General features: G+C 39.3%; 1 protein-coding gene across 3 annotated transcripts in view; it reads left to right on the top strand.

The window, feature by feature from the left end:
* LOC134755894 (protein grainyhead) overlaps window positions 1-14,577 on the top strand; it is a 182,150-nt gene that overhangs the window by 136,876 nt on the left and 30,697 nt on the right. For all 3 annotated transcript variants that reach the window (XM_063692542.1, XM_063692541.1, XM_063692540.1), the window contains one exon: window positions 6,258-6,420. In XM_063692542.1, coding sequence (XP_063548612.1) covers window positions 6,258-6,420 — 163 coding nt within the window. The remainder of the gene's footprint in view (window positions 1-6,257; window positions 6,421-14,577) is intronic.

Genomic DNA, 14,577 nt, shown 5'->3' with positions numbered 1-14,577 from the left:
GCTAATTGCGTTTGTATGACGGAGATTAAGCTGGCCTCAAAGATTTCGAAGAATTAATGGTTATCGTTTGATTAAATTACTTTTCTAAACATTCAGTATATTTTATCTGAAGTAAAGAATAAAATAACACACTTGTTATATCAAAAATATTGCCCTCGCCATTAATATTTATGAACATAATATGCAAGAATGCACGGATGCCTGTCCGACAACGCATTACCGCGAATAACTTGCTGCACCTATTTGGTTTGCATTTTATCAAGTCACAATTAAATTACTCTTAAAAGGCTAAGTAACGCTATACTACTTCTCTTTTGACGTTTACTGATTTTAGATTAGGACTAAAATGTGTTTATTTGTAAATACCTAGGTACTCTTTAGGCATGCGTTAATGCAGATCTTTCATTTATTTGTCTTTGTTGTTGTTGTCAAGAGAAAGAAAAGCCAGCGTGGGTTTTAGAACAAATATAACGATTATATCAGTGATTTGACAGCTCTTTATTAAATCAAGTCAGCCACTAGCACCATTTAATAGGTACCTTTTAACGAGCATTTTACACGCACCATATTAAGTCTCTGTTGAATAATGGAAATAAATTTGTTTTCACGCAACCAAATATGTGGATAACTAACTAGGAAATGTAAGTATACATGCTTTATTATGCTTTAATATTGTTGTTTACAGCTACAGATTCTGTCAGATTAATTATGCAAGTAACTGTTATTTAAGTTAGGATTACGTCTAACTATATATCCATTAGGTAACACATGTCATTGAAACAGTATTTACGATTGAATGTTTAACACAAATCGGCACCCTCGATAGAAATCGTCACAGCGATGGCGCTGCGCGGGCGACGAGCCGGCGGAAGCGCTCGTCGACACGATAAGTGCATTAGCATTATTATCTGGATAATAATTACTTGCTTGCATTTGGCCCAAATAACGCGGTCGCTTCTACCGTCTTAAATTACCTCGATACCGATACGGCGCTCGGTCCCGGCCGATAATCAACCCTCGGCCCCGTATCTGCCGAGTTATTCCGACGCCCTCATAAATGTTTGGCCTATTACTTACCATGTCGGTTAGCCTCTCGACGGCTCCTCGCCTAGCTGAACTAATACTTTCAACAGGCACTTTATTTACCCATCCGATGCTCAACACAGAAATGAGCTCTTAAAAGCCAGTGACTTAATCAACTAATGTGTGCGTATGTGATTATCACTTCAAAATGGTATTTACATTCCTTCTCCGTATCACGGAATCGGATCGTAAAACGCTGTATACCGTTAGTTTTCTTGGTGATTTCAGAAAACGTCGTTAGTAAACTCAAGTCATGACGATTATATAGGTAGGTAATGATAACATTTCCGCTGTATAAATCGCATTTTAATTCATGAGTTCATTAGCGAAGCAAGAAATGCGATATCGCGTCTACAGTTCGGCATCGCGAATGGATATTCGGCACAGCGGCATGCACTTTTATAATAATATATTTTTTGTACAGTCACCTTCAATAATATGTACAACGGAGGCCGCAAAAATATCTGACCCGATCTTATTTGTAGAGCCATAAGAGCGTTTCACGTAGTTTTGCGGCCTACGAAGGGTAACATATTATTGCAGGTTACTGTACAACTCAACGCTTTCACGGAAAATTAAATTCCAACTACCTTGATTCAGTTTTTGAATTACCACTAATGGCGTCTACGTGTACCATCTAACATAAAATATGGGAAGTAATTACTTTGATCAACATTATTACTCGCTTATGCGTTTAAAACGTTAGAGAACATAATTCTATCCGGTAGCAGTTTAGTAAATTTCATTCAACTACCGTGCACCACTTAGTTACTTCAATTATTAGATATAGGGGTGTCACCAAATAGTCCCCCTAACTTGACTTTGACGTGACGTGAGTGTGGAAGTGCCACAATAAATGACATACTTGATGTTTATGGTGACACTTTATCATTGCAAACTTTGTGCAGAGTTTGTTTAGTTACCGACTGTACGAATATTAAATATCATAGTAAATTTCTACGGCAATGCAACCCGTTAAAAAGGTAGGACATATTATCCCACGTGATTGGCAAATCTTGGGCTGGTTAATAATTGTGGTGCATCACCATTATGGTGTTGTGACTTGTGACGCTGCGTGTGTCGGCGAGGAGCGCACCTAGCAATCAGTACGCCGCTATTACGCCGCCTAAGCGTTCTCATTAACCGCTACCCGCCGCTACTCCGCGCCCTGCTAACATGCTATCATGCGTGCACCTACCCTAGCATTATCAGATAACATCTTTTAATTTTCTAGCTGTAGTAATAGCTGATTGACCTCGATTGGTATCCTTTCAATATATATCTCCTCAGTTTATACTATCCTTTCCACTTTTATACGTAATTTTTTTTTATTTGAAGATCCAACAGCTGTGACATTAACATAAAAAATATAGTAGATACAGGAAGCCAATTTAAGCAGTTTAAGCATTCATTCATCTAATGTCTTGAGACTGCCGGTAGTTAGTATTTGGTATAAAACGCAAACAATACTGCTGCAGTTGCAACAAAAGCAATATACAATGAAACAAAACCTCAGGTACGTAGGCATTCAAGGCATTGTATCAGTTAAAGCATTCGTCTCGGGCATACAATGGTGCCTCAATTTCCATCAACGAATGATGAGACGATATCTTGGCGCAGTTAATGCACTTTTGTGAATAGCGGTATTCACTTATGTCGCGTTCTTGGTTAACGAGAGCTACTGTATTCCTTTAATTACTCGATCTGCTTCCAACAAAAAAGGTTTTGTCTACCACATGTGGGGCTGACGTAGTAAGAATAAAGTATGAGCTGGTCGTGCGTTGTGTAGTCGGTGGGGCTCTGTATAAGGCCGCGTGGATTATGCGCATCTGATTTGGGCCGGGAGCCCTCCGCGGGACGCCCGGGCTCTTATCTCGGCATGTGTTTTTATTGCGAGCACTTTGTTGCCGCGAAGTTCTGAGGTTTTTTGTGCACTCATCAATTTCCGCGCCTCACCGATTGATTTATTCATGAACGGTCCTCGTCTTCACGCAGGAAGTGTCTTTTTTGGCTTCTGCGTCGCTGAAATTTGTAATGAAGCTCATTGGAAAACAATGTGTTATTTATTACTGGATATGAGGTACATGTACCCGTTAACTTAGCTAACGATCTGTGTTATGAATGTATGTTTGTTCGCAAATAAAATAAAAACTCCTAACCTAGGTACCTACTTACCTATCATATTTACTAAAATAACAATAATGGATTACGTTTTGTTCGATAATCCATTGTTCATTAGTCCTTCATTCCATGTAAAGCCAGCTTGCAACAATATAAAGGATAAGGATAGTCAAAATGACAATAGAGAGCAACGTCGCAAATGGAAATTGCGCTTGGAATCACTTAGAGAGCATCAGATAGGCGAGCGCCGCGACCGATCCGTCACTGTCGGCCCGCGTTTGCATTACACGGCCTTTATCTGCCCATGCTCGGTTTAAATCGCAAACATCAGCGGGCCTGTTTACCAAATTGTTTCCAATAAGCTTTAATGGTGCAACCGCGAATCAAGAATGGAATCGATGTAAACTGGCGGGCCGACATTCCGGATTAAATCTTTCATAATTATTTATTGCGTTTATCTCATTGCATTGTTTAGTGCGAAAGCTATAATAAAGTAGGCTGATAATGACGTTTCCTAGTGTCATTTGGTGTGACACCTCGACGTCGTAGGCGTAGATTGCCGCGGCGGCAACAGCGGCGGTGCGCGCGCGCCGGGCGGCCGCCGCGCGGCGCGCGTCGCGCTAACGAGCCGCGACACGCGATCGACTATTTAGTTAACTAGTTAGATAACCGATTAGCAGGGTTTTCCTTCCGTAGATCCCGAGCTCAGGAAATCCCGAGAAAACCGATTTTAGGGTTCTGTACCCAAAGGGTAAAAACGGGACCTTATTACTAAGACTCCGCTGTCCGTCTGTCTGTCACCAGGCTGTATCTCATGAACCGTGATAGCTAGACAGCTGAAATTTTCACAGATGATGTATTTCTGTTGCCGCTACAACAACAAATACGAAAAAGTGCGGAACCCTCGGTGGGCGAGTCAGACTCGCACTTGGCCAGTTTTTTCATTGCGTACTACTAACTAGATCTCGGCGACTTTATATAACGCCGGCCGACAAGCATTGCTTGCGGTGCAATTAAGATTTCCACTTTTTGCACAATGTTATTGCTTAGTTCATGGAAATTATTGTCGAGAACTTGTATTTGTAGATAAACATCTCAAAGAAGAAATCGCACTTTTTCTAAATGCCTGTTGAGTCGGCTCAGAACTTTGTCGTTTTATTTGCATATGCGTGAACTTTACCGCTTACGAGTGCTGGTGGCTTACGTTTTTATCTGCCTAGATCTAAGGCTACATTATGGCAGTTTCGTAGTAATTTGCTTAACTGACTACTCTAAGAGGATTTTACAACAATATTAAAAGATATAAATATATGACAACATTAGATTATATAATTTACCGACTGCTGAAGTTGCTTATGGAGTTACCTTCGTTTATCATATCCATGTTCGCATTATAGTAATTTAAAATAAAATAATTTTTAAGAAAAAAAACCGACTTCAATGGGGGATGCCGCTGAAAGTTCACTTATTGTTGATGGTGCACTCTTAGATTCCAGACAATGAAATGAAAAAGACAGCATCTTTTGCCTAATAATGTAGAAAAGGAGGTAAAACCACCCACTTTTCTAGTAGCATTTCGTTTCTGTAAGGGTCGCAGTTCTAACCTAACCTAACCTACTTTTCTGATAGCATTTCGTTTCTGTAAGCTACTTTTCTGATAGCAGTTCTGTTCTGTGAGAATCGCAGTTCAAAACCCAACCACCCACCTAACCCACTTTTCTAGTAGCATTTCCGGGTCCGGGTCTGGGCCCGGATCAGAGTCCGGGTCCGTGTCCGGCTGACCGGGTCCAAGTTTGGGTCAGAGTTCGGTCCGGGTCCGGGTCCGAGTCCGGGTCCAAGTTTAGGTCTGGGTCCATAAGGAAGAGAACAAATCGCCAAACGTGAACTATGTGTCATTGAAGAGTTCCATTCTGATCATCATCAGCAGTTCCAATTCATCAAATGTCACTTTTTAAAATGGAAGTGCTGGATTTGTTTATAAAAATACAAAAATCACTATATGTATGCCTTTCACATTTGAGGAGTTCCCTCGATTCCTCATGGATCCCATCATCAGAACTCGAGCTTGACAAAAATGTTTCTTGAAAACCTAACTTGCTTAACAAACATAACGAAGAGGACAAATCGCCAAACGTGAACTATGCCTCATTGAAGAGTTCCGTTCTGATCATCATCAGCAGTTCCACTTCATCAAATGTCACTTTTTAAAATGGAAGTGCTGGATTTGTATATAAAAATACAAAAATCACTATATGTATGCCTTTCACATTTGAGGAGTTCCGTCGATTCCTCATGGATCCCATCATCAGAACTTGAGCTTGACAAAAATGTTTCTTGAAAACCTAACTTGCTTAACAAACATAACGAAGAGGACAAATCGCTAAACGTGAACTATGCGTCATTGAAGAGTTTCGTTCTGATCATCATCAGCAGTTCCACTTCATCAAATGTCACTTTTTTAAATGTAAGCGCTTGAGTTGTTGATGAAAATACTAAAATCACTATATGTATGCCTTTAACATTTGAGGAGTTCCCTCGATTCCTCATGGATCCCATCATCAGAACTGCTTTTTGACAAAAACGGGACCAATCTGTATGTATATACTTACAATCAAAAAAAGAATTTTCAAAATCGGTCCAGAAATGACGGAGTTATGGAGTAACAAACATAAAAAAAAAAAAACATACAACCGAAATGAGAACCTCCTCCTTTGAAATCTTGAAGTCGATTAAAAATGGAAACCATTAATACCTACAATAATAAATTGTAATCACAACTACAGCTGTTTACACCTGCCATTGAAATTCGCTTATCCAACTGAGCTGTAGGGATACCATTTAGGCGGGATTCCACCAGTGTGAGTTACTGTGCGGCACAAGAATTATTGTACTTTGATTGTGCCACACAATGCCGCACACTGGTGGAATCCCGCCTTTAGAGTAAACCTAATATTATTAAAACAAAAATATTTTAATCTCAATCTCGTTAGCTGACGTGTTGTTATTTAGGTATGTAAATTAAAACAATTTTTCAATTACATATCATTGTCCAGGTTTTCGCCTTATGGCTTCAAGTACCACCTGGAGACGGCGAGCAGCAGCTCGCAGCGGCGCGAGGACGACCGCATCACCTACATCAACAAGGGGCAGTTCTACGGCATCACACTGGAGTACGTCCATGACCCCGACAAGCCCCTTAAGAACCAGACGGTCAAGGTTAGTGTTCATGCTTCAAATAAACCAAGTACTACCTGGAGTGGCGCGAGGATATGGCGTCACGCTAGTTATAGACCCAAAAAACTCCTAGGTACGCTCTCCTTATTTAATCACGACCTGGCAATCAAATAATTGAGATTAAAAAATATACAAAAGTCGAGATTCTACAAAGAAAACTGTTATAATCTTAGTGTTTAGTTATTTCCGTGACGACCTTTTTAATAGATAGGTAATAAGAAATTAAAAGTAAAAATTAGAAGAAAAATAATTGGTAACTGCATTATAATATTTATAATATGACTTCATAGCTTCAGTAACTGTCAGTATGTGTCATTATCATTACCACAGAATAAATAATAGTACTACTTTACAGAAAGGACATTTCCTACAAAACAGAAGTTAGCATGACAGCGTTTCAGGGACGAATCACGCTGTCCCTTCTAATGTATGGCACTATCCCTTTCCGCTATTTAGGATTGTCAAAATTCAAGTCATTATCTTATTTGTGGTCGTGCACGCAAAGGGACGTCAAGTTATGCTAACCCTATTAACCCTTAAATGCATAATGATGTATATATGCATCGTATATTTGATGGTCCGTGGCTCAATATGCAGCTATCCAAAATCACATTTATTACTTTTATACAGCATGACACATCTATTTCAATTTATTAAAAAGTTATACAAAAAATCATGCATTTAAGGGTTAATTGCTCGTAGCAATGCTGAGCCGAACGGAGCCGAGAAGGAGGAGTGTCGCCCCACTGTCATTACTATCAATTTAATGTATCGATTTTAGGAAACACCTTATGAGGTGTAATAGAAAAATATAAACTTGAATATTTCTGAAAGTATACTTCTGAGAGATGTGCTCTTATTTTTTTTATCAGGATACTTAAATCTACATCATACTAAAATTTTGTGAGATTTGACTGAAACCACTTTTTCCCTATGTTTGCTGCGGGGTCCTTTGAGCAGTAATCAGAAACACATTGTAAACAAAAAAAAAAATACAAAACATTGATCCCTTACACTTTACGCTAATGAGATAGTACTTTTACCTCAAATAGCACAGTAGTAAGTGAGATATGAGTGTTGTACAGATAGCTCAAATAAATATCATTTGTCTCTTCGGTAAACCGGAACACGTTTTAGGTATATTTTGTTAGGATCAGGTGACTGAGTGGATTCGCCTGTAAACTTTTTTGTGTTTTATAGTATATTTTATCGACGTTTATCCACATTACATTTATACTTCAACTACTGAGTTTCAAACATTTTACATACATTACGTAAATTAATCTTTTTGTGTACCTACCACAAGCCAGCTATCAAGTGGACTAGTAGATATGCGCTTGAAATACACACTATGAATAAACATGAACAGTAGTTATACCGTCGATAGTGGCTACGGCTCGATGACTTTTTATTATTAAAATCAATCGAAGCTATCGGCGTTAACCGTTGGTCGGCCGGATGTTTGCCCGCGGACCCTAGAAAGCTGTGTCGCACTTTAAGAGGCATGGGCAATCGTAAAACACAACCGCGCTGCCTCTCACCGAACATCTCAATTTATAATTCTAGCGTGGAATAATAAAATGTTCGAAATTATTGCTCCTGTGCGGAAATGTAATCGGTGTTTGATCGATATTTACGAGCGGGGTGCATCAACATGTATAATTTTATTGGGTAGCCCACGCCGCGTGCGCCTACGCCGCGCCGCGTCAGACGCATCGCGCGTCACTTGTCACTTTGTGAAAGGCTGAACGCAGCTCGCTAGCAGTCTAGAGGACTGTCATTACAAATTGACATTTACAAGTTCCGACGTCCCTACTCGAATACTTAATTATTACTGCTTTTGTACCAATCAGTGGAAGACAAGGAGGTTTTTAGTTATCTGATTTTTGTTAATTGGGTTTGCTACGACATCTCGGCTCGGTAGCCCAGGAAGCGGCGACCGCATGCCGCATACTCGTACACGCACGCATCTCGTGTCAGTTTCCCCACCTGCACCCGGGCACCGCTGCCCTCGCCTTCGCGGACTAACCACAAAATAATTACAAACCAACTTGCAAAACTCAACACTGGGGTGCAAAACTCAACATTTTCAACTATCCATTATTTCTTTTGGTAACCGTAATACAATGCTTTGATTATTTCTTTATTCGTCTTATTTATATTATTAATCGTTATAACATAAATATAGACGCGGACTTTTAACTGGAAAAGTAATTGCGTGACTCAAGCTGTCCATTATTATATCATGAGAAAATGATCAATGTTCAATAGACAAAAGATAAACCCACGCGTCGCATTTACCATGGAATGGAAATCGGAAATCCCCTCGCATTATTGTTCTGACACTTCCCAGGAAATGATATCATTTAATAGAGTCCAGCACGAGATCTTTGTAACAATGAAATTGCATTAGTTTAGTTAGTTTTCTTGAAAAACCAGAAAATCTGGTACCATGCATACTGGTTTAGATAATCGGTGCACCTAGGTAGTACCTATTGTTTGAAATTGTACACATAATTGGCCGTGGATAATAAAACATTTTAAAGACAGTTCACTGGTCCGTACAGTAATTAGTACCTATTTAGTATATGTATGTATCTACAGAATTATCTCGCACAATTTTGACATTTAGTAATCTATAGGTACGTGTCTTTGCTGGTCTTAGGTAGATATTGATGATGAGAAAACGTTTACACTAGGATTGTTAATGTGCTATAGGTAAAAGCACTAAAAACGAATTTAACTAGGTATATTCGTCTCAGTATTTTTCAAAACCATGAAAAGTATGTATTTAGTAATTGATAATGATTCGTGGAAGTTTTTTTTGTAGGTATAGACTAATTAAAATCCTTTTTATTTCGATCTTAACTGTAAGGGGCTGAATAGTGGGCAGATCCTAACAAGTTAACACGGATTAACAGGCCGCGAATGAACTAATATCGGTTTCATGTTAGGTGCACGTTCGAATTGGCCTGTAGATACTTGTAGTTGTTCAATTTAAAAAGGTGGCGTGGGCCGTGCCTGGTTTTACTTAATACATATATAAAATAGGTACTACGAGTATATTGAGCGAGTTTAATGAAATGCAATTGCTATTCAGTTGTTCACTTTTTTTTCCTTTTTCTTGTAATGTTCCATGGTCAAACATGTTTATCTGTATTGAATGGAGTTAGATCGGAATAATCTAAGATACAATGCGACATACGTTTGAAGTTATTATTAAGGCAGTAAGTGGAGCGAGTGTGAGTCGCCGGCGCGCGCGCACGCGGCCGCGAGCGGCGCGGCGTATCGCATTCAATACTGATTCAGATAGTAGGTATAGAGGCCTTATCTCGGCGCAATCGAGTCCGCATTGTAAAGCCGCGCCCGATAATTAAGACGACGCTTTTGACATTTGCCATATAGGAACACAATGACTGCCCCGGGAGCCCGCTCCGCTCGGATATTATCGCTCCCCTTAAACAATAACCTTACTGTATATGATAAAATAATTTCAATGCAGCAAACATCGTGTTTCCTTAACGAGCATTTGGTTTTGTTCCAGCTTGAAAAAAGTTACATTCCAAAAGAGGTTGTTGTGGCTTGAAATGTTGTGGTCTCTTTTGTTCTGTCCAATCTATAAGCAAGTATATACCTACATAGATATCGACATATATCGCAAGCCCCATGAGATAAATTAGATATTAAATAAATTGTGTTGCCCGAGAACCTCGTTGCATTTATATACATTTTAAGATTTTGTTCTGTTTTTGTCGCCTTTACGGTATTTATCATTTCATTTGATGTCATCGACTTTTGAATAAATAATACCGAAAACAATAAACATTTTCATGCTTTTAGAGGTAATCGTTAAACCAACACAAGCAATTATTTCGTTATAAACCGTGGCTGACAATTTAAATTTCACACGCAATCTGAATACATTTTGCGTGTCAAGTAATTTTAGTAGAGTCGAGATTTGGCGCGCGGGGTGTGCGTGGCGGAATCGTAATTACGGCGGGCAGCGCCGCCCTTGTTTTGGCGGAGCTTCGGCGATACCATCGCGGCTGTCCGCCCCGCCCGCGCCGAATGCAACATTTTGCACCTAATTAAACACCGTTGCTACGACCCAATAAACGACAGATACAATTTCACATCCACTCTCGAAACGTTCGCACGCTATATGAAAATATCACGCTTTTTAATGCGCATAACAAATCGGTTTTTAAAACGCTGTCCTAAAATACTTAAGCAGTGCAAATATTCTTTCCGTTATAATGGGTTGCAGTAAAAAAACGTGAAAGGAGACCGATCAATCAAAGTACACAGCAGCAATTAATCATTTTGCTAGTAACAGTTTAGTTTTTGTTATCCATCCCAGTCACTCGAGGGTTGAATGTGCACGTAACAGGTAACCCCAAGCTTTAAACTAAATGCATATATGCAACACGTTTAGCAAAATCTCATTAATCGTTGCTCTTAATTTAATGCTCAAACAAATAAGACGTTATATGATTATCATATGAATAGAAAAAAAGTATCGTGGTTGTAATTTTATGGCATTTTTAAGCGGATACCTTAACGTTATTAGATAGATCATAGACTACGTTGACAGAGTAGTCAAGTACTTTAATTAAACATAAACATAATTTATTCAAAAATACGTGGCATGCTTACATTCATACAAAACAAAGACTTACAAAATAGTGACGTTTTACATGTGCCTGAACTAAGGTACCCTGTGTTTCAGGCGAGAAATTCTAAAAACTAGTGCTTGTCAGTAGGTAAATAGGAGTAATACTTCCGCTTATCGAATGCGCGGTGTTCCGTCGCGGGCGCGATGAAACGGCGTCGTCTTAATGCGCGCCCACTCATTCAGATCATTTTTTACTCTATTTTTTATCGTTAACTGACATTATTGTGTTCACTTTCGTAGGAACGGAAACTCGCGTAACGAGATACGTTTCTTTATTAATACAATCTTTTCTCTTTGCAATATTTTACGATTTTAATGATTGTCCCGTTTGCCTTTTTAAGGCAATCGTTAATGATACCTTTTACACTGCACATGTTATGCGCGATGAGGGATTATAACGGTCGTATTCAGAGCACGCGGGCCGTGCACCTTTCGGCCGTCGCGGACAAGTGAAGGGCTGTCATCTGAGACAGTTCAAATAATTCTCACAGGGAGCGATCAGGTGTAATGATTTTCTTATGCAATTTTCACAAAAAGAAGCTTTGCAACAATGTAGGCCGAAAAACACGACATCGAATTTGCATTTCCATCTTTTGGTATTTGTATTACGAATCACGGTTGAACAGTAATCAATCACTTGTTGAGATGTCTCAATTAAGTTGCACCCTCGCTATCCTGCGCCCGCGCCCGCGCCGCTTGGCCCGCTCGTCGCTTCAGAAACACGCTAATGATTATAAATTGCAAAATTATACGACAGAAAACATGAGCAACGGCATTTTATAAATTAGGTACCAACCTACTTTGAATAGATACATAGCATTAGATATGTTTAATTATAAAATTATTCTGTGCTATTCCATTAATATTTAATATAAATACCTATAAACAGGCGACTCAAAAGTTATTCCATGATATTAGTAGATATTTTATTTAAATGTATATTGTAATTATTAATCATACATTAATAATAAGACGGAATGCAAAAGGTGATCAAGGCGTGAAATGTATTTTTGCATTTCTTATCTCTTAAGCTTGCTTTTAAACCATAAACACCTTTATGAGTTTCTGTATTTCAAAGTGAATTTATGTTCCTTCAAATAATGTCATTGCCTTTTATTAGCTTGTTTTCTTTAACTTAATAAAATTCGGCATGAATTCGTTTCTGATCGAAAAAACCCCATTATGTCGCCACAAAGAACATATCCAGTTATTATTAAAATTGTAACCATATTTCGCAAATCGCAGATTTCAAACCATTACGTGGTTCAGTGAACAGGTAACTATTTGAGAGAATAGAAATCATGCAAGTTGTAATTTAGATACGCCTAAAAAACTTTCGCAATGCTTTAGGAACATATTTCACAATTAGCCGTAAATTTACGTTACAGACATGGATAATTCGATAATTTTTGTATATTACATGATGAAATAGAATGTCTGTCTGCACCGTGAGACATCGTAGCTGCTGGAACCAACTGCACTAAGGAGTTGAAGTGGCTAGGTGTCGTAGCTGCGTCTACGCGCGAGGGTCGCGCTTCGCCGAGCGTGAACTTTCCACGTTCGGTTTCAGGTTCGCATAATACACGATAGCCATTATGCTTTCGAATTATTACGTGGTATTCGATAATACAGCTCCACGTAACGGCTGAAACTGCGTAACTGCACATAAGCGCTCGATAGCCATCCGGCCAAATATTTTTGCATTATCAATCACATTGCGTCCTTTCGATAGAATCGTAATTATATTTTTTTATAGATCAACTTTCACTCGTCTTAACCTTAATTCCTCAACTTAGGTGACAGCAAAGTTGGACGCAAATGGCATTACGTAAGTTGAAGTCCGTCATTGCTCGAGTCGATATCGCGTCTTGGCGGGCGCGTATTTAGCGTCAATCGCGATAGCATCACGCCACTGCGACAGCGCACCAACACGCGTCCTAATCAAACGCAATGCTGATTTAAAAACCATTGCGCAATCGTTACATGATTTGCGACTTAAAACAATGGATTAATGTTAATAGTTCATTGACGTAATATTTCTGATAATAAAGGTATCTAACCATATCTCGTGCTTATATTACAAGAATAATATTTAACTTGTTAACACACTACCTACTGGAAAATGAATTACTGTTTTACACAATTTGGGCTCTAACTATTATACTTATACGGTTGGAAATCAACTCTTCTTCTCCTTCCTCGCGTTATCCCGGCATTTTGCCACGGCATGGGAGACTGGGGTCCGCTTGACAACTCTTACAAGAAAATATTTACGATCCAGTAAGCGGATTCGTGTATAATTAGATTATTTATATATGGATGTAAAGATGCATATTACATTAATTGGAATACAGGGTACCCCTGACTACCACAGGGTACCACTACTTATAAGAATAGTGCAACGGATGCCTGGTAGAAATTATTTGTCAATAATATGATTCAATTATTACAAGTGTACATTAATGATGTAGCGACGAATGTGACTGAAGCGAGTGACAGCGAGCCGTGCTCTAAGCGGGAGGCCCACACTTAAGCCCCATCACGCTCGTCCAGAGCTGCACTTTACAATCTGACATTTCCTTTCGACATTTAAGCAGATTAGTGTTACGACGCGACTTCGGATGCTAATCCGACGCTGGACGGATCGCAGGAATTGCTCCGATTTAATCGAGATTTACGGGCACTAGGTGTAACACCATCAAATGAAATTGTTGCGTTATTATTATTATTGCCAATAATAAAAGCGGCCGATACAAAATCCTGTGTAATTAAGAGACATTTACCCTGGCTCTTGTAATGTTAGTGAAGTATTGGAAATAATAATTTAGTCTGCGCTCGATATTCAATTAGTAGTGCTGGGTTCTCGCCGGATGCGCGAGCGCAGGGCAATTTGTCCGCGAGCGGAAGCTGCACATCTCTAGCAATCTTCCGCGCGCCTGCGGGCGCCCTCCCTCCCAGCATCCGCGAAACACATAATATCATGCACGCAGCCTTTAACAACTTAATGCACGTTCTCAAATATACGTTATCGTCCACTTGTAGCAAAGCTCAAAGAAAAAATGTTCTGCGATGTTAGACTCCAACGAAGGAACAAAAACTTATATATTGCCCCATGAATGAATGAAACCTATTCTTTACGATGCAAAAATTACCATTGATATATTTCACTTGAGGTGTACGAGTAATAAATACCAACACATAGATCGCTAGCAACTGCACTGCAGCAGTTACACCCACAGTTCCGCTCAGAATTTATGTCGAAACCGACATTCGCCACAGAGAACATTTCCAGCAAATAACCTAGGCGTTAAAACAACTACCACAAACAACTAGCGCACTTAACAAACAGACGTAACCTTATCAGATATAGAGTATCTAAACGGCAGGACATTACTTTTGCGCTATCGATAAAGCTCAACGGTAAGCGAAATAGTTTTGCTATGCGGGGAACATAAATAATTGTC

This window comes from Cydia strobilella, chromosome 3 (assembly GCF_947568885.1).
Source record: "Cydia strobilella chromosome 3, ilCydStro3.1, whole genome shotgun sequence".
Lineage (NCBI taxonomy): Eukaryota > Metazoa > Arthropoda > Insecta > Lepidoptera > Tortricidae > Cydia > Cydia strobilella.
The sequence above is the reverse complement of the archived record's forward strand: the minus strand, read 5'-3'. Positions and strand labels throughout refer to the sequence as shown.